Source organism: Rhinopithecus bieti, unplaced genomic scaffold, assembly GCF_001698545.2.
Source record: "Rhinopithecus bieti isolate Rb0 unplaced genomic scaffold, ASM169854v2 scaffold_35538, whole genome shotgun sequence".
In the NCBI taxonomy this organism is placed as follows: Eukaryota; Metazoa; Chordata; class Mammalia; order Primates; family Cercopithecidae; genus Rhinopithecus; species Rhinopithecus bieti.
Window position 1 is genome coordinate 1,714,219 of NW_016815913.1, and position 23,034 is coordinate 1,737,252.

At 38.6% G+C, this 23,034-nt stretch overlaps 1 protein-coding gene and 1 long non-coding RNA gene across 2 annotated transcripts in view; one reads left to right on the forward strand and one right to left on the reverse strand.

Moving 5' to 3' along the window:
• Positions 1–505: 505 nt before the first annotated feature.
• Positions 506–3,067, reverse strand: CSNK1A1L (casein kinase 1 alpha 1 like). The gene has a single exon (XM_017854127.1). The coding sequence runs from the start codon at positions 2,523–2,525 to the stop codon at positions 1,512–1,514; it is 1,014 nt and encodes a 337-aa protein (XP_017709616.1). The 5' UTR covers positions 2,526–3,067; the 3' UTR covers positions 506–1,511.
• Positions 3,068–4,022: 955 nt separating this feature from the next.
• Positions 4,023–23,034, forward strand: part of LOC108516581 (uncharacterized) — a 132,948-nt gene continuing 113,936 nt past the window's right edge. Inside the window, exon 1 of the long non-coding RNA XR_001881871.1 lies at positions 4,023–4,331. This is a non-coding gene — a long non-coding RNA (uncharacterized LOC108516581). The remainder of the gene's footprint in view (positions 4,332–23,034) is intronic.

The following is a 23,034-nucleotide window of genomic DNA, read 5'->3' on the forward strand; positions in this document are numbered from 1 at the left end:
ACACAATAGGCTCCTGGCAGCATTTTCAGACAAATGTTCTTTTAATTTATCCTGACATGATATAAGTAAATAAATTACACTATTTAAAGAACTAAAAGGAAAATGAGTTTTCCTTTAATTTGCGTCAGAGAAAAAAAAAAGAAGGTGCAAAAAGATTGAGAGGAAGCGCACACACACAGATAATTCAGAGAAACAGATGGGGGTTAGGGAGGGTCAATGATCACAGAACCTCACACAGTGTGCTCTCCAAGGGTAAAAGTCAACTGCTTTTAGCCATTTCACAAGTATTTTAAACAACAATGTCTTGTAGTTAAACCCTTCAACGCTTGTATTCTTATTTGAAATCAGCTCAGCTATTAGTCAGTGGAAGAAGTAACAATACCAAGTTCTGACAGTTGCAGTACTAGATACTGCACCACAAGTCATTAGAAAAAGAAAAATGAAAGAATACATTTCCTCTTCATACAAAACAATTACTTTAGAATAAAAACATTGAAAAAAGTTATGTCATGAAATAAAATTTACTTGCAAAGGAATATCATGTGACAAATGACTTTAAACTTTAGAGTTTACTATCAAAAAAATTGGGAGATATTTTAGTTTCCTTAGTGAATCGAGGCAGGCATTTTTTGGTTGTTGTTTAAAAAAGTTCATTTCCTGTACAGGAACGGTTTTGTTTTTAGGGAATTTGTAAAAGTCCATTAAAATCTCCATTTCAAAATACGACAAAGATCCCAGGATGCACTAAGGCGGTGTTTCAGTGATGGTAGCATTTATCTAAAAACAATGTACCATAAATGCTTCAGTTGTAAGATGTTAACTGTTCTGTGGACAAATATGGTGGTTGTTGTTTTATAATACCAAGAACGTGATAAAGTTAATGTGGAATTCTAAAGATAATCTGGTAGTTACTAAGATTTTCTTATGTCTTCACAGGTAAGCAGGCAGAATCTTTCGTATTCTCAAAACTGGAATTTTTGGTTGCTACCAGATCAGCTGGCTTGCAAACAAGAAGCCAACCATTTTAAGAATGCTTTTTGTGTGAACAATTTGCAGACCCCAGGGATGGAGAAACCCTGAAAATGCTCAGTTGTAAGCATTTACAACCTTCACAGCTGTGGCTGAAGACTGTTCTTCTGAAATGAGATCTCAAAGCAGTCTAGTTCAAAATAAAAGGTTTTAACAAAAAATTGGCAAATGGACAATGTCTCCACCAATTCGTGTGTGTCAACCATTTAGTTAATTTTTCTACTTGAATAAATGCAATAGGAAACCAGACACCATGTTTCACTACCTCACTTAATATTCACAATTACAGCGGCTACACCTTGGGATACAGCATCACTCACGCTCCCCAGAGTCAGTTTATATTGAAATAAAGTTTTTTACGCCAAGTAAATGGTTGTCCACAGCCACTAGCTAGTGTGCATATGAACTACAATTTCTAGATGTGGGGAGAAGCAAATGCTGCTCGAATCATCTGCTCTGCTTCTTCTGTTCCTCATTTACGCTTAGTTATCTTTCACATTATTCTTGTTTTTTTCAGTTTGCTTGCCTGTCTGGGTTTGAGCCTGCTGACCCTGCCCACTGGAAGAAGCTGCTTGCTGTGCTGCTTTCTGCTTTAACATCGTCCAATCAAATGTGTAGTCATATTGGTGGTTCAGGGTCCTGAAAAGAATGCGGAATAGCTGCCTCAGATACATGTAATCTGGGACTTCCTCAAAGCGCAGCCCACGACAGTAGTTCAAGTACATGGCGAATTCTGCAGGAAACCCCTTACATAAAACTTCAACAGGGGTGGACATCTTCTTCTCACTAATTTTTTCATATTTTTGTTTTTTTGTTATAGCCTTTAGTCCTTGCCACGGCAGGCTGGTTCTATTAAAATACATGAAAACGTAGCCTAAGGATTCCATGTCATCTCGGCGGCTCTGCTCAATACCAAGATGTGCATTGATGCTGGCATATCGGACAGTGCCAATGAGGTGTTTATCTTCTCTGTACGGTATGTGTTGCCTAGTCCTGTTGTCTCTGTACTTTTTGGCCAAACCAAAATCAATAAGGAACAACTTATTACAGTGGCGCCCAGTACCCATCAGGAAGTTATCTGGTTTAATGTCTCGGTGTAGAAAATTCTTTGTATGCACATATTCAATTCTGCTGATCATCTGGTCGGCTAACATAAGTACAGTTTTCATGGTGAACCTTCTTGAACAGAAATTAAAGAGGTCTTCGAGGCTGGGTCCCAGAAGGTCCATGACTAGCACATTGCTGTCTTTTTCCTGACCGTACCAGTGCATGTGGGGGATGCCAACTCCACCTTGAAGAATCGTGTAGAGTTTGCTCTCATACAACAACTGGGGGTGCTTGGCCTTCTGAGATTCCAGCTTCACCGCTACTTCCTCGCCATTGGTGGTGGTGATCCCCAGATAAACGTCTCCGAAGGAGCCAGACCCGATCTTCCGCACCAGTTTGTATTTCCCTCCTACAACGAGTTCGGCCTTGGAGCCGCTGTTGTTTGCCATCCTGAGAGGCAAAGATGGAAGCTGGGCTCAGCCCTGACCCCTCTAGGGGAGGATGGAGGCCTCCGGGGCTCGCCAGCCCACAAGGCTGAGGGTGAGGGCTGCTGGAAATGGCCACCGAGGCCTTTCCCGGTGTTACAGGGCCTGGAGTCAGCCTGATCCCCAGAGCACACCAGGGTTTCCGCCAGGCCACAGTTTTCGAGGGTTTCTCAAGGTTGCCAGGCTGGGCCTCCACCTCTTTCTGGGTGGCGGTTGCTGCCTCGCTGTCGTGGCGACGTCGCGGGCTGAGAAAGGGGGCACAGCGAGTTGTGGCAGCGATACCGCTGCCACCGCTGCCAACGGCTGTGGGCCCGAGGGCCCGGTCACGCCGCCAGCGCCGCCATCTTGTTCCTCCGCCTCAGCCAACCACAAATCGAGAATTTTTGGAGACGCTATTAATGTTTGAGTCCTCTGTTAGGTGTTCCACTCATCTTATTCCATTTAACACGAACTTGCTCGTCTTGTAAGATAGCTATTATTTTCCCTGATTCGTTGGGTAAGAAAGGCTGTCTCAGGTAAGCGGCCTAAGGTTGCAAGAGATTGTGGGCCAGCTGGAATTCAAAACTGCCTAGGCTTATGTAACTCGAAGCTCACCTTTCAACTTAATTGTGCAGAAATGGGAGGCTTTTATAACAAAGATTTTCTTGTTTTTGGGCCTAGTCATTGTCCCACCTACTTCCCTAGCCATCATGTCTGCCTGGGTTAATGCCAGTCGGGGTGCCACCCCTTGGACTTTTTCTCTGTGGTCTCAGTGGTTGCTTCTTTATTGAGTTTAGTCAACAAGAGTTACTTACTGCTAGTTAAATTGAAATGTGTGTGTGTATTTTTTAAGCGATCCTTTTGAAATTTTTTCATAGAGTGCTTTGAATTTAAATAGGATTCCACAGAGAAGTTCTGACAAAACTGACTAAATGAAGGATTCAAGTAAAATTTAACCAAAATAGAGAGAAGAAACAGACGCCGGCAGTTCTGAGCATTTTCTCAAAGAGAATTGGGGCCAACACTAGCAGAAAAAGCGGTACCATTTCAATATTTTTATGAGAGTTCACATCACAAATAACAAAACCTGTGCGATTATTTTGTTTTATGAGGATATGGGATAGGAACTGAGTATAATCCTAACGGGGCAGTAGCAACTAATTTGGGAACCAATGGCAGAAGGGCAGGAGAGGGAGGTACAGCTTTGAAAGTAGGTATTCCCACTTCACTGTCTCTCACATAAGTTAGTGCGGTTTCTAACTTTTCTGACCTGCATCAATCTATGGCGAGAGAAGGAGCTGCTTTGAGACATAGACAGGCACAGAACATTATAAAGTGCTTTAAAGCATTTTTAAAGTTCGCTTAAGACAAATATGTGAGGTGGGTGGCACAGTGTATTACTTGGCTTTGCAGCAGGAACAACTCGCAAATCTCAGTGACTTACAATGACAAAGTTTATTTATCATTCAGGTTTTATGTAAGCTGTAGATCAGCTACATCTCTGCTTCCTGTGTCCTCTTTGTTCTAGAATGCGGACTGAAAGAGCAGCTTCCTTAGGAGCATGCTGTTTTCATAATAAAAGGAGTGGCAAATGTCACATTCCACTGGGCAAAACACATCACATGGCCAGTTTCAAAGACAGTGGAGTGAAAATACATACTCCTCCCACAGGTGGATAGTAATACAGTATACTGCTGGCATATTTTATTATTGTGATTGTACTTCTCATTTTATACAAGTGGAAATCAAGGCATAGAGAGGTTAGATGAATTGCCCAAGACCACACTACAGGTAAGTGTTGGAGGCCAATTTGAAACTGAAGTCTGGCCCAAGGCAGCTACTTTTTATACTGTACCAACTAGAATGGCATTTCTTTCATTTACTCATCCAACTTTGTCAAAATTTGCCTGGAGAACAATTTCCCTTCTAACAACCTAGAACAAAATTTATGTTGTTAACCCAATGCCCATTACGCTTCCTTCCCTTTCAGTCTTCCAGTCAATAGCTTCAACTTGAACCTTGAAATTCAAATGATCTCTATGTGAAAGAAGTCACTATTCAAAAAAGATATGGATAACCCATCCTTGGACAAAAGCTTGAATTAAAAAATTCCCTTTCAATACTGGAACAAGAAGAGTTTAATTATAATTTATTAATTGTTTACTGAGTCCCATACTTCTTCATATCAGTTAAATAAAGGCACTGTCTATAAAGAAGTCAAGTGTAACTTATAATGGTGGTTGGGTGAACCTTCACTTACAGGGAAGTTGTCAGCATCTCCAGAAAGGGGAGGATCAGTGACTGAAGTGGTGATATGACCCTGAATAGCTTCCAATCCAGTCTCCCGTGAATTCTCTTACCACAAGCCAGTGGGGCTGCTGATTTTTCCCCAAACACATACTCCCTGCATTTTTTTTCATCTTTGGGTCTTGGCTTATGGTGTTGCTTTCTCAGCCTGAAATGCTTCCAGCCTGCTTTATCTTTCACATCGCCCAGGTCTAATCCTAATAATCTCAGGGCTCTTCTCTAAATGCTGTTTGCTCCATGAAACCTTTTCCAATCTCCTCAACCAAATTTAAATACTCTTTTTAAACCCAAACAACACTTTGCTTAAACTCTTGCATCCCCTCCCACGCTTTTGTCCAAAATTTTTCTCTAAAAGATGTGCAGCAAATAGTTTTTAAAATGGAATTAAATTGAACTACTGTATTTGATAAAGTTTTCTGGACAGTGTGTGGGATTGATGCATTATTTATTCATTCACTCAACAAATAGTTACTGAATGCCTCCTATTTGCAGGGTGTGAGTGACTCACCAAAGGTGGCATAGATAGGGAATGATGGATTCAGAATGGAAATCCAGGGTAGCCTGGCTCCAAAGCCAGTACTTTTAACCCCTACATAGATATCAACAGCTAGAGGCCCCTGAACGCTGGGTGGCTTCACTGTTGGGAATGTATTAGTTCTCTTTCTTTCCCTTAATTGTATAAAGTATTTTACCAATGCATTTTAAAGCTATGATTTAGCCTTGGTTTCAAAAGTGCCTCTAAAATAATTTCTATTAATACAAGCTGACCCCAGTAAAAATAAAATAACGTATTCTGGGCAGGATTGTACTGGGTAGTATTGTACTGTCTAACAACCAATTCAGGTTTTGTCGGTCCTGAACTTTATACAATTTTTTTTGTGGCCCTCTTTAAGAAAAACAGTAATAACAATAACAACAGCAACAACAAACAGGCATGAAATATTTAACTTAGGAAAAGAAATCATTACAATTTACTTGACTGTTAGAGGTTCAGGTCTCTTTCTTTATCCCCTAAGCTATCTTGATGCAATTGACCAGAAATTCTTATGTAGAAATGTTCCCACAATGCAATCTGACTTCTCCTCCCTGCGTGAAATACTTCACAACTCCTGTCCACTCCTAGCACTTAGAAGGGACCTTGCAAAAGAGGCTTTATTCACTTCCCTGTAAGTCCACATCTGCTTTTGGCAATTAAGAAATGATACTCAAATGGCATTCATTTTAGTCTCATATGAATTTTGGGGTTAATTTTCCGGGCTTCTTGATATCTTTTCCCAGGAAATGGAGACACTTTAGTAGAAAGGTCATTTGAGACACAAAAATTTCTAAGTAAAAAAAAAAATTTTTTTTGGCTATCAAATTGGGTCAGCAGTTGTCATTACAGAAACCATTTGGTGTGAATATCATCTCCTTTTGGAACTATTTAAATAGAATACAAAATAAATGAAAATATGTTCGTAAATAAATAATGCTGTCACTAAGGGATTTACTGAAGTTTATGTGGCTCAAACACCATGTTCAGAATAACATTATCCAGAATCAATCACTTCAGTTTTAAAAAGATCCTGGAGATCACTAACTTTATAGAAGGATTTAAATCATTTTTTCCTCAAAGCTTTCTGGAAGTATTGGCACTGCAAAGACAATGAGACATATTGGAAATGAGGCTATTTGGTGTAGTATCAAAAATCACAGCAGAGGGCATCATTGTAATGTGCTGGATTTTTCTTCATGAAAGAATATTTTCTACATGGCTCTGCATCTTTCTGTTCACTCATTTTGGAACTTGCAATATCTGGAAAGAAGAAAACACTTCTAAATACCAATTTTACTGTATTGAGAATGTAGGGTGCAATTTTAGCCTTAAAAATCATTACTTTTTTTGTTTGGTTCCCATGAAATTATTGCAATTTTGGCACCTTTCTAGACTTCTTTCCAGAGCAGTGAGGAGTTGTGTAACCTCTTTTGCTTTTTCTTGCAGATTATCACTTTATTAAGACCATTCAAGTTGTTGGCAGATCATTATGTGAACACATTCATTAACTTTGTTACTTTATTTAAAGATCAGAAAAATTACATGAAAACAGTTCGTAACATAATATCACACTTATTGCATCTTCCAGTTCCTTTCAGCTAATTGTGCTTAAGTTCTAACAGCTATCCACTCTAATACAAAGAGAAAGCCGTAAATTGTAATTATGTCAGATGTTTAAAATGAATGAGACTGAGTATAAATGATCCATTAATTTAGGTTGCTTTAATTATCCTATGGATTCATCTTGTGATTAGTTTGACTGTGATTAGGGTGAACAATGGATTGGAAAATAAAGGGATTGGCTGAACTACAGTTTAGTGCATCCTGAATGTGCATACACAGGCTTGCACTTAATCCCGGTGAAGTTCCTTTTTGACAATTTTGTCTAAGAGCATCTCCAGCAGAGTACAAATATTTTTTATAACTCTGGGTTCTGCAGTCAAATATATTTATTTTTCAAGTCTCAACCTGGTTCCTTATAATTATGTTCACAGAGATATTTAATTTTATCCAATCATCATACACTCTTTTTAACAGTACATGTCTAGCATCCTGTTTTTTTAAAAAACAGTAGTCCTAATGATCTGTCAGAAAAGACATATTTTTTGAGATAAAGGAGTTTCTAAATAATGAATTATTATTTAGTACCAGCTTTTGGAATCCTTACATTTTAAGGAACTTGAATAATTTAAATATTAGATAATGTAACTCCTCATAAAAACACTGTCTAGGCAAGGGCCAATATTGCATTGAGATTGGATGAACATTTTATTTTGCATATAATTGTTGTCTACAAAACAAAATACTAATAATAATGGCAACCAGTTAGACAATTTAGAACATGTCTTACTATTTACCTTCATGATGAACATTGTATGTTTTAATTTTTTTCTAATAAAATATTATACAATAATAAAACTGGACAGTATGGTCTAAAACAACCATTTCAGTGCTCTTGAAATTCACCAAAGACATACAACAAATTGAGAAGCAATTATCCACAAAAAAATGCTAAATGTAAGTTAGTAGGAGCAATGGGAGTCTATGGCATTCTTATCTGGGGCTTCTCCTTTCCTAAATGTAAGTTAGGAGGAACAATGGGAGTCTATGGCATTCTTATCTGGGGCTTCTCCTTTCCATGTCTTCTGTACCCCATTCCCAAGATGGATCTGTTGAGAAGTTTATGAGGGCAGTGCTGAACATGAAAACCAGCAGCTTCCTTGTCAAAGGGGGATCATTTAGTTTGGTGCACAGTGTGGAAAAACTTCACACCTAGTGGTGTTGTCAGTAGAAATAGCAACCTTTGTGGCAAATGAAAGGAAAAGACTAGCTGTTCAGGTAGTTCTCCATGTATCTATGCAGGGGAGACTATGAGAGAATCCAAATAACCCACTTATCTTTGGCTAAGTGTGAGACAGACCACAGAGGAGGTGCCACCAGAAGGCCTGGTGAGAAGTAAAAGCCAAAGTCAACTTGACAACTGATTGATTGAATCAATGGCAAAACTTTCTTTGGATTATTTAACTGGTTTTAAAAGACTATGCTAGGATTTTACAATTTCTTTTATTTTGTAAAATTTATTTTCATAAATTGCTGAATTTCTAATTTATTAATATACTTCTAATAATATATTCTAAATATAAATAATAATATATAAAATTCTTTATATTATATAAAATATCTTCATAATAGGAAAAATTTGAGGAATACACTAGAATGGGGAAATGTTTTTTAATTTCTGAATTGTGACTCTCTGAACTCACTCCCCATCTATAGATTAGAGCTCTTTATTGGCTTTACTGCTTCTTTTAACTTTAATATCTATGAGAACCTTGCAATATTAATAGTAGCTTATATTTATTGAACACATATTATGAGGCAGACATTGTGCTGTGACTTTACACACATTTTATGTCATTTAATTCTCATAATGGCTTTATGGTGATGTTATTCCCTTTCTGGGTGCGGAAATTGGAGCTTAAGCAAAATAACTTTTCCAAGGTTTTAACAGCTAAGAAGTGAAGTATGTGGAATGCACCTTGGCAGTCTGATTCCTGATCTCAGATCCTTAAATTCTATGCTATGCTTTAGGATGATGGTGCTATAGAATATAGAATATTTTTCTATGACTATAATAACACAATCTGACAGCAATTAAATTGCCTTATGTAGAGTTATTGGTACATTAAGCAGGTTTTATAGTTCAGTTTTTTTTTTTTTAAAAGAAAACCTTTACATCAAAGAGAATTTCAAACAGGTACAGAAGTAGATAATAATGTAATAATCCTTCATGTACCCATCACACAGCTTTTAATACTTTTTATACGTGCTAAAATTACTGCTTGCTATGCTAAACTTTGCTGCAGAAAGGAAATATTATAGACCAATTTTTGTATAGTGAACATCAGTAACTGTTAATTTTGCAACTAAAATGTTCAATAATAGATTTTACTGACTCATTACTTTGCGAGTATTTCCTTTTAAAGTAGGCACACTAAGGCCAGACCCTGTGGCTCATGCCTATAATCCTAACACTTGGAGAGGCCGAGGCAGGAGGATCACTTGAGTTGGAGTTTGAGACTGCAGTGAGCTATGATGGCACCAGTGCACTCCAGTTTGGGCAATAGAATGAGACCCTATCTCTACAAAAATAAATTAATTAAAAAATAAGTAAGTGGAATAAAATAGACACACTTATAATACTTTTTTAAAAGTAGACAACTCTATGCAAACAACATGAAGAGTACAAGGAGGAGAGGGTTGTAAATATACTGTGACTATGTTGGCATAATGGAGCAAATGACTGGAAGGTAGCAGGGTAGAGCTGTGGAGTTTGGTTTACTTATCCTCTGTTACTCTAAGATGCTGCCTATGGACCTCTGTAGGTCTCCCAACCTCTGTCATGTGACCCCAGGCTAGTCATCTTCTTTTAAAGACTCTTTTTTTTTTTTTAGAAGTTTTAGGTTCATAGCAAAATTGAGCAGACAATACAGAGTTCCCGTATCCTCCCTACCCCCTGCCAGCCATGCATAGCCCCCCTCACCATCAACATTTGGCACCAGAGTGGTACGTTTATTACAATTGATGAACCATTCATACCTCATTATCACTCAAAGTCCATAGTTTACATTAGGGTTCACTCTTAGTGTTCGCCGCATATTCTATGGGTTTGGACAAATGTACAGTGATGTATACTTACCATTAAAATATCATAAACAGTATTTCACTGCCTTAATAATCTGGCCTGGTCTTTTATTCATTTCATTTTCTCTTTTATAAGCATCGGTATTTTTCTTTCCTGTATTTCTAATAATCATGTCGTGGTTTTCAGTGACTTGTGGAGAAAGTGAGAACCAGTTCTCCAAATCTTGTCCACAATTACTTGGCGTAGTAGTATTCAACAGAGCTATGGTAGTTTGCAGGACTGGAAGGAAATAGCAATATGTTCATATTTTGTTCTTTTAGGCCACGTACAGAAATATTTTGTGTGATATAGAAGATTTAACTTCTTTATTTGAAACCTTAGATCCTTTGAATGGGATGTGATGTTTTATGACATATGTTTCTGTAATAGTCTTTAAATTCTTGTTGTCAAATGTATTTCCAGTAACTCTGGCTCCTGACAGAAACTATTCTATTTTTCTGCCATTTCTTTGGCCTCTAGAATCCTAGAAACTGTGCATTTTGATTATTCTTGTAATTTGTGACCCTTTAACATATTAATTGTCTTTTGCTTTTCAAGAAAACTCAAAATCATGTCAATTAGAGCTATTTCCTTTGACTCCTTAAATCTGGAGTGGCAAGCCCACTGGTCAGAGTAGGATTCCTGTCAATATCCCCGTCTACACTATAGCCCAGGTTGCCGCATACACAGTAGAGTTGTAAAGATCCTATTTTCTGTTCAGTTAGAGTTCTTGCTGCTGAACCAGGTGGATTTTACTCAGTTTTAACATAATCTGAAGATTGCATAGCACGATCTACAATTTTGTGTTACATTTTGTGGAAAATTTAGATGACTAAATGTTTTTCATTTTGAAGGACTTAGAAAAGGCAGTGTGGAGCTGTGAAGAGCTCAGATGCTAAAGAAAGCCAAACACTAGCTCTGCCACTTACAAGCCAAATGATCCTAGGAAAAGTGAGCTTCACTTTTTTCATTTGCATAAAGGACATATTAATAGCAAACTCAAAACTGCTGCTAGGATTCATTGAAATAATGCATGCAAAGCCCTTGACTTGGTCTGGTGCACACTAAACCCTCATTTTTGCCTGAAAGAAGAAAAATGGTAACAAAGTACACTTGGATTTCATAACTACAAAATCTCTTCCCTTCCAAGATCCTCCAAGGGAGTTCCATAAAGTCAGGTATGAAATAGTCTTTGATGGAAAGCCTCATATTGTCTGGTTAGAGTCCATGAAGACTTCTGGATTCATGTTGCTCTTGTAAGGTTAATTTGGATTATACTATTGTGTTGAAGGACACAATTGGGAGCCAGGGGAAGATGTTTTTGTCTCTCTTCAGAGTATAGTAGTTCAGTCTTCCATCCATTCTGATAATCTAATGTAACTCTGAAGATAGCAGGGCACTTGTCTGGCTTTTGTTTAAGTTTTTCTACCACAAAATCTCAAGTTCCGGTAACCTGAAGGGCTAGGCTTTCCTTTGTCTGGTTTGGTGGTTGCTAGAATAGAGTCTACCTGCTAACATTTTATTTCAGAAATATTTTGTGCAAAGCTTCCTTCACCTGCTATTGTAATGTTCTTGTTAACATGCAACAGTTTGCTAAGGGATCTCTGGCTTTGGTCCTGGCAGTCTGGAGGCAATGAAATATGTACTGCCAGGTATATATCATAGAACATTTCCATACAACTGAACAGAAAGGCAGACTCTCATATAGAGTCAAATGAAATAATAAAGGAATCCTGCAAATCTCAAAGATCCCATCAAAATTCTTGGATGGAATTACTTAGACCTGGCAAATAGAAATACAGCTGCATTTTCAATGATTTAAAAAAACTCATTAAAAATACTGGTGAAAGCAAAGCAAATTAAAAGTTTAGTATCTTTTTTGGTTATATAGTATTTTTATAAAAACCCATAGTCCTTTCATATAATTGATATGGTGAAAGAAATCCTGGTTATATGCTAAATGTGAGAAGAGCTTGGTTCAAGTACTAGATCCTTTATTTAATAAATAGGTGCTCTTGGACCAAATAATGTTCTGAGCCTTGTTTTTCTCCTCTGTAAGATGGGGTTAATACTCCACCTACTTCATTTGGTTTTGGGGAGGCTTGAATGAGATAATATGTATAATCTGTAAAGTTCTCTGTAAATAAATTATGTTAATTATATGATTTCCAATATTCAAAACTGAGAATAAAACCTTACATTTGAAAGGAACATTAGAAGACATCCAATGTATGCATCTTTACTATAACATTCAAAAATAACAACCCTATCATTGTTTGGCCATTTCCAGCAATGCACTCAGACTATTTAGGATGCAAGCATTCCACTTGCCATTGGGCAAGTTTCTGAAACTGGGCTCTTCAGTTAGCAGACTTAGGAAAATTGAGGTGCGTGAGGGAAGGTTAAAAACTGAGGCACATCTTCTGGCAGTCCACCTGCAGCTAGTGGAATAAGTCCTTCCTTCCTCAAGGAGACCCTGTGCATTATGGCATCCAATATAAGACATTCTGCCTTATATTGAGTTGACACCTTCCTCACTGTGACTGTCATGTAAGCTGTTCTCTTCTGAGTCAATTCCAAGTCTTATCATTATTTTCTAACAGATAATTCTTTACTATATTCTGGCAACACTAGTGCTATAATACTGATACACATATACGTATCTATATCACATATATAAGCTATATATCTCACATAGATATCACATACTCAAATATATATTACAAACATATATATGGCTCAAATATATATTTATACACCTTTGCATATACATATGCCCAACTACACCTGACACATAGCTGTTAGTAACCATAATTATGTCATTTATTGGAGACAATAAAACAAGTCTGCTCTTCTAAGAGAATCAGATTAGGAGATCATGGATTCTGTTTTGGACATATTGAATATGAAGCACTTTCAAGACATCCAAGTAAAAATGTTGGGTAGGCATTTGAATTTATCTGGAGCTTCAAAAAGGGCCTACTCTACGGATAAGTCATTACAAGTTGATGTTTATATAGTCATTGAACAATGGGGCATGGGTGAGATTACGAAAAGAGAATAAAGAGTAGAGCAGAGAGATAAGAAACATTCTAGTAGGCGTGTTGGATTTACTTTGATTAGCAAATTGGCTTTTACAATTATTAGAAAATGATTTATTTGCCAGTATTTAAAAATCAGGAGGTTCCACATGATCCAGATTTAAACTACTCTTGAAAACTGAAAATCAGGCAACACTTATTTTTTTATTTCTGCATGCCAGTAATGACCCAGAGCTGGGTTTCCCCTTTAGATACTGGATTTTCCCTTCAGTGGAGGGCTTCACCCCGTGAGGTGTGTGCAATCACTAGTTTAGTGTCGGGGAAGACAGGACCCATGGCTGAGACACAAAGAGCATCAATATTTATTTATTTTATTTTATTTTATTTTATTTTATTTTATTTTATTTTATTTTTTTTTAAGGAATTAACAGTCTTTATTTGGGCTCAGACCAGAGTTCCGTGGGTCTGAGGACCTGTGGTGTATTTGTCAATTTCTTCTCCACGTTCTTCTCAGCTGTTTGCGTAGCATCACGAGCGTTCTTCTCTGTAGTGGATCTTGGCTTTCTCTTTCCTCTTTTCCTCCACGGGTGGCTGTCACTAGCCTGTAATTCCAGCCAACCTGCCGTAAGGCCGGAGCACCGCAGAATAGGCAAACCCTTTCTTGTAGGCTTCAGAGCACGGACCTTGAGGGCAGCCAGGAAACCACCATCTGCTTTTTCTTGTCGTAGGTGGGCGGGCCGGGATGTAGTCAAAGCACCTGCAGGGCGGTCCAGGGCAGCCTGGCCTCTGCTTGGTCTTCTGAGCAGGCATGCCCCTCGGCACAGTCCGCCGGAGGATGCGGGGGGCCCGGAAGTGGGGGGGGCCCGCGGAAGTGTACGGGCCTCCGAAAGGGTTGGTGTTGCATGCCGGCTTGCGGAGGAAAGCCGGTAGCTTCAACTTGTTTCTGTAGAAATTGGCCAGAAATGTGTTGGCCTTCGCAGTGTAGGTACCACCACCTTCCAGCCCCTGCAGTAACTTGTTTATGGCCCAAGGAGGTGGCTCGGGGCCCATCGAGGGCACCATGACCTCGGCCACTCCGCATCTTCGGCCGCGCGCCTGGGAAAGCTATTTTATTTTATTTTTTATTAATACTTTAAGTTTGGGGTACCATGATTTCACGACGTGCAGGTTTGTTACATATGTACTAGCTGTGCCATGTTGGTGTGCTGCACTCATTAACTCTGTCATTTACATTAGGGATATCTCCTAATGCTACCCTCCCCCCTGCGCCCACTGAGCAGGCGGCTGGTGTTGATGCTCCCCCGCTTCCTGTGTCGCAAGTGATCTCTTGTTTAATTCCCATCATGAGTGAGAACATGCGGTGTTTGGTTTTCTGTCCTTGCGATAGTTTGAAAGAGCATCAATATTTAACAGACTGGTGGGTGAGCAAGTCTGGCATTGAGATGTGGCCATGAGATGTAGTGAGTGCTGCAGCCCATAGGTGCAAGGGGAGAGAGAAGTGGTTAGCAGTATAAAATTCTTTTTTTTTGCTTTTTTCTTTTTTTTGAGAGGGAGTCTGCGGCTCTGTCGCCGCAGGTCTGGGGTGCAGTGGACGGATCTCTAGCTCACGCAAGCTCTGGCCTCCCCGGGTTTAATGCCATCTCGTCTGGCCTCAGGCCCCCCCAGGTAGCTGGGACTACAGGCGCCGCCACCCTCGGGCCCGGACTTAGTTTTTTTGTTAGTTTCTTAGTAGAGACGGGGTTCTCACCGTGTAGGCCAGGATCGGTCTCGATCTGCCTGACGCTCACCAATCCGCCGCGTCCTGGGCCCTGCCCAAAGTGCTAGGATTACAGACTTGAGCCACCGCGCCGCCTTTTATTTTTTTTTTTTTTTTTTTTTTTTTTTTTAAGGCAGAGTTTCACTCTTGTTGCCCAGGCTGGAGTGCAATGGCACGATCTTGGCTCGGTGCAACCTCTGCCTTCTGGATTCAAGCGATTCTCCTGCCTCAGCCCCTGGAGTAGCTGGGATTACTAGTGCCTGCCACCAGGGCCAGCTAATTTTTTGTACTTTTTTTTTTAGAGAGACAGGGTTTCACTATGTTGGCCAGGCTGGTCTCGAACTCCTGACCTCAGGCAATACACCCGCTTCGGCCTCCCAAAGTGTTGGGACTATAGGCATGAGCCACTGCGCCCCCCCCCCAGGAGTATAAAATTCTTCAGAGAAGTAGTATCTTTGAGAGATGGAGCTCATTGACTTTAGGGAGAGTGGTTTTGGTGTAGCAAAGGGAATGGAAGCCAGATTGGAATGGGTTGAGGAGTGAATGAGGGGTGGGGAAATGAGGAAAAGAATGTGCACAATAAGAAGTGTAGCTTTGAAGGTAAGGACAGAAATAGGGATTAGCTGGAGGGAAGTTAGGTTGTGTTGAAATGGGGTGGGGGAGGGGGTTCAAGGGCAGTGGGAAGAAGAGAAATAGAGGTATTTTTCACATAACATTGCTTTAAATATCCTCTCTCACTTTTAAGTGGTTTGAACTATTTCTGAAATGTTAGAGAACTGAAAATTCAAAGATGTTCGTGCTTTGTTGAAAACAACCATGACCAAAGTACTTGGGTAGTAGAAAACTTAGACTGTACAGCTCAAATTGAAATGGGTAACTAAATAAAAGATTACAGATTTTCTACTTGAATTATTTAGTGCAACACTTCATGACCTCATTTTGCTTTTAACGAAGAAAATCTCACATGGCATGACAGAGAAATTTCATATTATTTGAAACGTGAAGTCTTAAGTCTGACTTATTTTTTCAGATAAACAGTGTCTTTGACGAAATGAAGCATTTCTGCATGATTCTAGTGCAAACATAGATTATGTGACTAGTACACTATTTAAAAAATATTTTCCTGTATATGGGATAGGAAAAACGTTACGGATTTTATTCCTAGAAACATTTCACAGGTTCTTTCGTTGAACACCTGTATCGTGGATCACTCTGACTCTAGCGCCCCTCAGCTCAGGGAAAGCAACGGTTCTCCTCAGTGTTCCTATAGCCCCCAGGGAATGCTTCCCAAGTGCTCAGCAACATTTCACTGCTTTGTGCCATGCCACTAGGTGCTTTGTTCTATCCTTGGCGTGCTATGGTAGCTACTGGGGCTGCTGCCCAAACCGTGTGGGCTTGCTGATAATTTATCTCACTCTTGGCAGAAGGTGCTCTAGAGTTAAATTTTTTCCACAGCCCAGTTTCCCCAGGGTGTGATAATTTAGGGTGGAGAGGGGGAAGAGAGTGAAGGCCTCTCTCTTCTTTTATATTAATTTCTTTTAGAGGGATCTTAATTATCTAAGGTCCCCATGTGTTCTGAGAGAAGTGGCATTTTCTTATTGCTTATGGTTCTTTTATCCTTAGAGTCAGCTATATCTGTTTAGGGGCTAGATCAGGGACAGAGTTTTCACTCTATCTCTGATATACTTATATATCAGACTTTCCTTTTTAAATAATAAATAAATATCATGCCAGGTAAGATTTTCTTAGTTAAAAGCAAAATGAGGACATGAAGTGCTGGACTAAATAATTCAAGTAGAAAAATGTTCATTTTCTATTTAGTATTTGTGTGTGTGTGTGTGGTGTGTGAGAGGGGGTCTCATTATATCACCCAGGCTGGTCTTCAATTCCTGGGGTCAAGCGATCCTCCTGTCTCAACCTGCCAAGTAGCTGGGACTATAAGCACGCACCACTGTCTCCAGCCGTCCCTATATTTATCTTCAATCAGAAGGGTCACCTCCAGAATTTTAAAATATGAATTTTCAGATTCACTCACCGAATCCCTATTTTCATAAGTTTGTTCCAAGCATCTGCATTTTTAACAAGTTCCAAAGAGGATTGTAATATATACCCCTAGTTAAAAACATTGCCCTATGTATTCTTAACTTTGCTCCCCCACTCTCCAGAATAAAGACAGGTATCACCCTCTCTTTAGAGGGCTTTTTTTTTGTTTGTTTGTGAGGAAAAAACATTCAACATTCATTCTCCAACAAACAGCATTGGCAGGTACAACTACAGGGATTTCTGCGTAGATCATACGTTCATGAGGCATCATTAGCTTAACATTGAAAAAGCCACTGGTATGTTCTGTGTGACAATATCCACTTCACTTTTAAACAGGTAGTATTATTGTGTTCACTTACAATTCCAGAAGGAAAGGCATCAATTGGAATTTTTTTTTGGATCCTAAAGTCAGATGCAGTAACAGAGACAAAACTTTGGGTAACAATCGTGATCTACATTTCAATAAGGGCCTTCCACAAAGAGGGGAAGAACTTCTCTGTCCAGAAGTTAGGGTCTTTCTCCTTCCTCATTAAACCATTGGAATTACAATTCATTGTTTGTTCAACATTATTACATGTACAATAGAGGATTTAAAAAAGAAATCACAAAAATATCTTGAATGTCCAGCTATTCTCACCAATATGTGAATTCTTAGGTTTAAGAGAGGGCTTGGGAATACTTCAGTGGTCATAAAATAGGAAAATAAGATACTATGGCTACAAAAATAAAAAAAAAATCCCCCTTTGGCTGGACTGCACATGCTCCAGTAATTGCAGGTGGGTTCTATACTAATTATTAAATGTGTTTCTTTGCTCAGCTCTTCTTGGTCCTTTATCTCTTCTGATGAACAGGACCTTTTTAATGTTATGTCCCTGAATGACATATATATATATGGATCTGAATGACAGCTATAGCCATTAACTGAGAGCTCTTAACATTTCTTATTATCTCTCTGTGCATCTGGCTACTTATCCATCTGTCCATTGATCTATCTTAATTTATTCATCCATCAATGACAGGTTTGTTTATATTTATTGAGTATTTGCTGTGTGCTGGGTACTGAGGATATAAAGGTGAGCATGGCAAACCTGGTCCTTGACTTCAAGGAGGAGGAATAATTAATGTTTGCACAAATAGGTAATTACAAACCATGATAAAGGCCACAAAGGTTGATGTGAGATTGTTTGACAGAAGCATCAGATCTGGGCTGGTGAAGTCAGGGAAGATTTTGCTGAGGAAATAACCTTGAGCTAAAACCTGAAGGGTGAATAGATGTGCCAGCTTATTGGAGGTGGGCATGTATTTTGAATCATTTTCTTAAGTAGACTATCAGAAGTGAAATTTCTGGGTCAAAGTACATGACTTTTAAAAATCATTTAAATGTTTTTTATTATAATTTTTTCTTTAAATTTTAAATTCATTTAAAATTATTTTTATAATTTAAACTTACAGAGCAGTTGCAAATATAGTATAAGGACATTTTTTTGCCTTGAACTATTTACCAGTTTCCACTATGATGCCCCAAACCCCCAAATACTTTATGTGAATAGCCTTCAAACAAGGACATTCTCTTATATAAGCACAATATGATATTAAAATTCTGGGAATTACCATTGAATTATTAGTACTTTCTAATCCTTAGACCTCATTTAAGTCTTGTCAGTTTTCCCAAGGGAGGTCTTTCGTAACAAAAGATACAGTTCAGAATCAGGTGTTGCATCTTCTTGTCAGGTCTCTTGAGTTGGCTTCAGTCTTGAACATTTCCTCAGTCTTTTGTTGACTTTGAGGACTTTGACTCTTGAAGATCACTAGTTATTTTGTAGAATGTTCTTGCAATTGAATTTCCTGATGTTTCTTCATGATTAGGTTCAGGTGATGCAAATTTGGCAGGAATATCACATAAGTGTGTTCTTCTCATTACATTCTATTAGGTGGCACAAGGTTTCAATTTGTCCCATTACTGATGATGCTCAAGTTGTTCACCTGATTAAAGTGGTGTCTGCAGAATTATCTCCTGAAAAGTTACTTTTTCCTTTTGAAATTAATAAATATTTGGAAGATGAAAATATTTCATTCTTTATAAAACTTTCAATTTATTCTTTTTGATATTTATATCAGATTGGACTTCTTGTTTTCCTCTTTTATGCAATGGGTCATAATCCATTACTATCATTATTTAATTTGATGCTCAAATTATCTCATATTTGGCTGGCTTCTGTGTCCCATTGCCATGATGGCTGCCCCTCCCCCTCTTAGATGCCCTCCTTAGCCGTCTCAGGCCACCAACACCCTGAGCTGAGCTGCTACTCAATGTGGATGCTCTCTTTCCCTCTCTGCTCAGGATCCAACATCCTTTACCAGCTGTCCATACCTCCTGTTTGTGGAGGAGCTGTGGAGGAGGTGTGGACAGCCACTATTTATGTGGAGACATCCTCCTCAGCCTTCATGGGCTCCAACACTCACTATTGGCTGTCACACACTTCTCACCCTAATTGAGCTCTAATACCCTGTTCCCGGTGTAGCCTGGAGCTTCCTGCCGTCTATGCATTTTTCTAACTTCTGTTATTTTATCACATTTCCTTCTAATCTTTTCTCTATGCACTTAACATAATGCTGATAACTATGATTTTTAAATCCTATTTATTATTTTTAATAATTTCAACTTTTATTTTAGATTTGGGGGTACATGAGCAGGTTTGTGACATGGATATATTGTGTGATGGTGGGGTTTAGGATATGAACAATCCCATCACCTAGGTGGTGAGCATAGTACCCAGTAGTGAGTTTTTCAACCCTTTCTTCTCACTTTCTCTCCCCACTCCATTAGTCCTTAGTGTCTGCTGTTGCTATCTTTATGTTCACTAGTACCCAGTGTTTAGCTCTTATAAGTGAGAACATGATGTCTTTGATTTTCTGTTTCTGAGTTAATTTACTTAGATTATGGCCTCTATCTGTATCCATGTGACTGCAAATGATATGATTTCATTCCTTTTTATGGTTGTGTCATATCCATATCCATGGTATATATGTACTATATTTTATTTATCCAATCCACTGTTGATGGGCACTTATATTGATAACACCTGATTGATAGTCTTTGAATTTGTGAATAGTCCTTCAATGAACATAGGAGTGCATGTATCTTTGGTAGAATGATTATTTTTCTTTTGCATATATACCCAATAATGGGATTGCTGGGTTGAGTGAGTTCTGTTTTAAGTTCTTTGAGAAATCTCCAGACTGCTTTCTACATTGGCTAAACTAATTTACATTCCCACCAACAGTGTATAAGCATCCCTTTTTCTCCACAGCCTCACCAGCATGTGTTATTTTTTGACTTTTTAATAATAGCCATTCTGGCTGGTGTGAGATAGTATCTCATTGTGGTTTTGATTTGCATTTCTCTGATGATTAGTGATGTGGGGCATTTTTTCATATGTTTGTTGGTCACTTGTACATCCTCTTTTGAGAAGTGTCTGTTTATGTCTTTTGCCCACTTTTTAATGGAGTTACTTGTTTTTTGTTTGTTGAATTTTTAAGTTCTTTACAGATTCTGGATATTAGACCTTTGTTGGATGCATAGTTTGTAAATATATTCTCTCATTTTGTAGGTTGTCTATGTACTCTTTTGACAGTCTTTTTCTGTACAGAAGCTCTTTAGTTTAATTAGGTCCCACTTATCAATATTTCGTTTTCGTTGCAATTGCTTTTGAGGACTTAGTCATAAATTCTTTCTCAAGGCTGATGTTCAGAATGGTGTTTCTTAGGTTTTCTTCTAGGATTCTTGTAGTTTGAGGTCTTATATTTAAATCTTTAATCCATCTTGAGTTAATGTTTATATATGGTGAAAGGTAGGGGTCCAGTTTTATTCTTCTGCATTTGGCTAGCGAGCTATCCCAGCACCATTTATCAACTAGGGTGACCTTTCCCCATTGCTTACTTTAGTCGACTTGGTTGAAGATCAGATGGCTGTGGGTGTGTGGTTTTATTTTTTGGTTCTCTATTCTGTTCCATTGGTCTGTGTATCTGTTTTTATACCAGTTCTGTGGTGTTTTTGTTACTGTAGCCTTACACTATTGTTTGAAGTTGGGGAATGTGATGCATCTGGCTTTGTTCTTTTTGTTTAGGTTAGCTGTGGCTATTTGGGCTCTTTTTTGATTCCATGTGAATTTTAGAATAGTTTTTTTTTAGTTTTATGAAAAATGACATTGGCAGTTTGATAGAAATAGTTTTGAATCTATAGATTGCTTACGGCAGTTAGGGCCATTTTAATGATATTGACTCTTGCAGTCCTTGAACTTGGAATGTTTTTCCATTTGTTTATTTTATCTATGATTTCTTTCAGCAGTGCTTTGTAGTTCTCCTTGTAAAGATCTTTCACGTCCTTCGTTAGATATATTCCTAGGTATTTTGTTCTTTTGTGTGTGTGACTGTTTTAAATGGGATGGCATTCTTGATTTGGCTCTCAGCTTGAACATTATTGGTGTATAGAAATTCTACTAAGTTTTATACATTGATTTTTGTGTCTCAAAACTTTCCTGAAGCTATCTATCAGTTGAAGGAGCCTTAGTGGAATCTTTAGGGTTTCCTAGGTATAGAATCATATTGTCAGTGAGGAGAGATCATTTGACTTCTAAGCCTATTTGGATACTTTTTATTTCTTTCTCTTGCATGATTGCTCTGACAAGGACTTTCACTACCATGTTGAATAGGAGTGGTGAGAGTGGGCATCCTTATCTTGTTTGCACAAGACACATTTTCTCAAACTGTTAGGAATGTTTCATAAATGTGACTTTAAATGACTTGAAATGGACATAATATTTTTTGTCCATAATTGCACATTGCTGCCTTATGATAGACTACTAGAAGAGGAATTACTAGGTCAAAAGTACCAATATTTAGGTTCTTGATACACATTTTCAAATAATCATTTCAGAAAGGTTACGTATTCAATTTTTTTGTTTTTTTGAGTTGGAGTCTTGCTCTGTTGCCCACTCTGTAGTGCAGTGGCATGATCTCAGCTCACTGCAAGCTCTGCCTCCCAGGTTCAAGCGATTCTCCCACCTCAGCCTCCTGAGTAGCTGGGACTATAGGTCCCTGTCGCCACGCCTGGCTAATTTTTTGTATTTTAGTAGAGACAGGGTTTCTCCATGTTGCCCAGGCTGGTTTCCAACTCCTGAGCTCAGGCAATCTGCCCACTAGGCCTCCCAAAGTGCTAGGATTACAGGCGTGAGCCACCACACCTGGCCATGTATTCAAATATTTTTAAGTTAATTTATAAATGCAATGCTGTGCCAATAAAAATATCATTAGATTTTCTTAATGAGTTAACCAATTTGATTTTAAAGTTTGCTGAGATGAATAAACAAGGAATGGCCAGAAGAATTCTGAAAAAGAAAAGCAGCATATGGGTGTAGGGGAGCTACCCTTATCAGCTTCTCTATTGAAAACAGTGTGATACTGGTGAGTATATAGACAGAAGCCCAATGAAACAGAACAGAAAATCCAGAAGTAGACTCAAATATATACTAAAATTTACTATATGTGAAAGGTGACACCTCAAATAAATATGTTACATGGTGTTAGGATACATAGTCACCTGGAAAAAGATCTGATTGAATCTGTTCCTTTCTCCACATGTCAGGACAAACTGCAAATGTTTCAGAGAGGTAGCTAAAAAATGAAACCATGGAAGTACTAGAAGAAAACTTAAGTTTCCAATATTAACCAAAATTAGAACCATAAAAAAACAGATAAATTTAACTACATAAAAAAATCTTCCCAGGCTCAGGCCTGTAATCCCAGCACTTTGGGAGGCTGAGGTGGGTGGATTGCTTGAGCCCAAGAATTTGAGACCAGCCTGAGCAACATGGGGAAGCCCTATCTGTACTAAAAATACAAAAATTAGCTAAGCGTGGTGGCGTGTGCCTATGTTCCCAGCTACTTGGGAGGCTGAGGAGGGAGAATCACCCGAGCCCAGGAAATCGAGGCTGTAGTGAGACATGATCGTGCCACTGCACTCCAGCCTGGGTGATGGGTAAAATGACAACTGAGAAAAAAAAATGTTACCCGTTTCAGGGACAAAGGACTAATAAATCTAATAATAAAAAGAAGAAAGTGATGAAAAA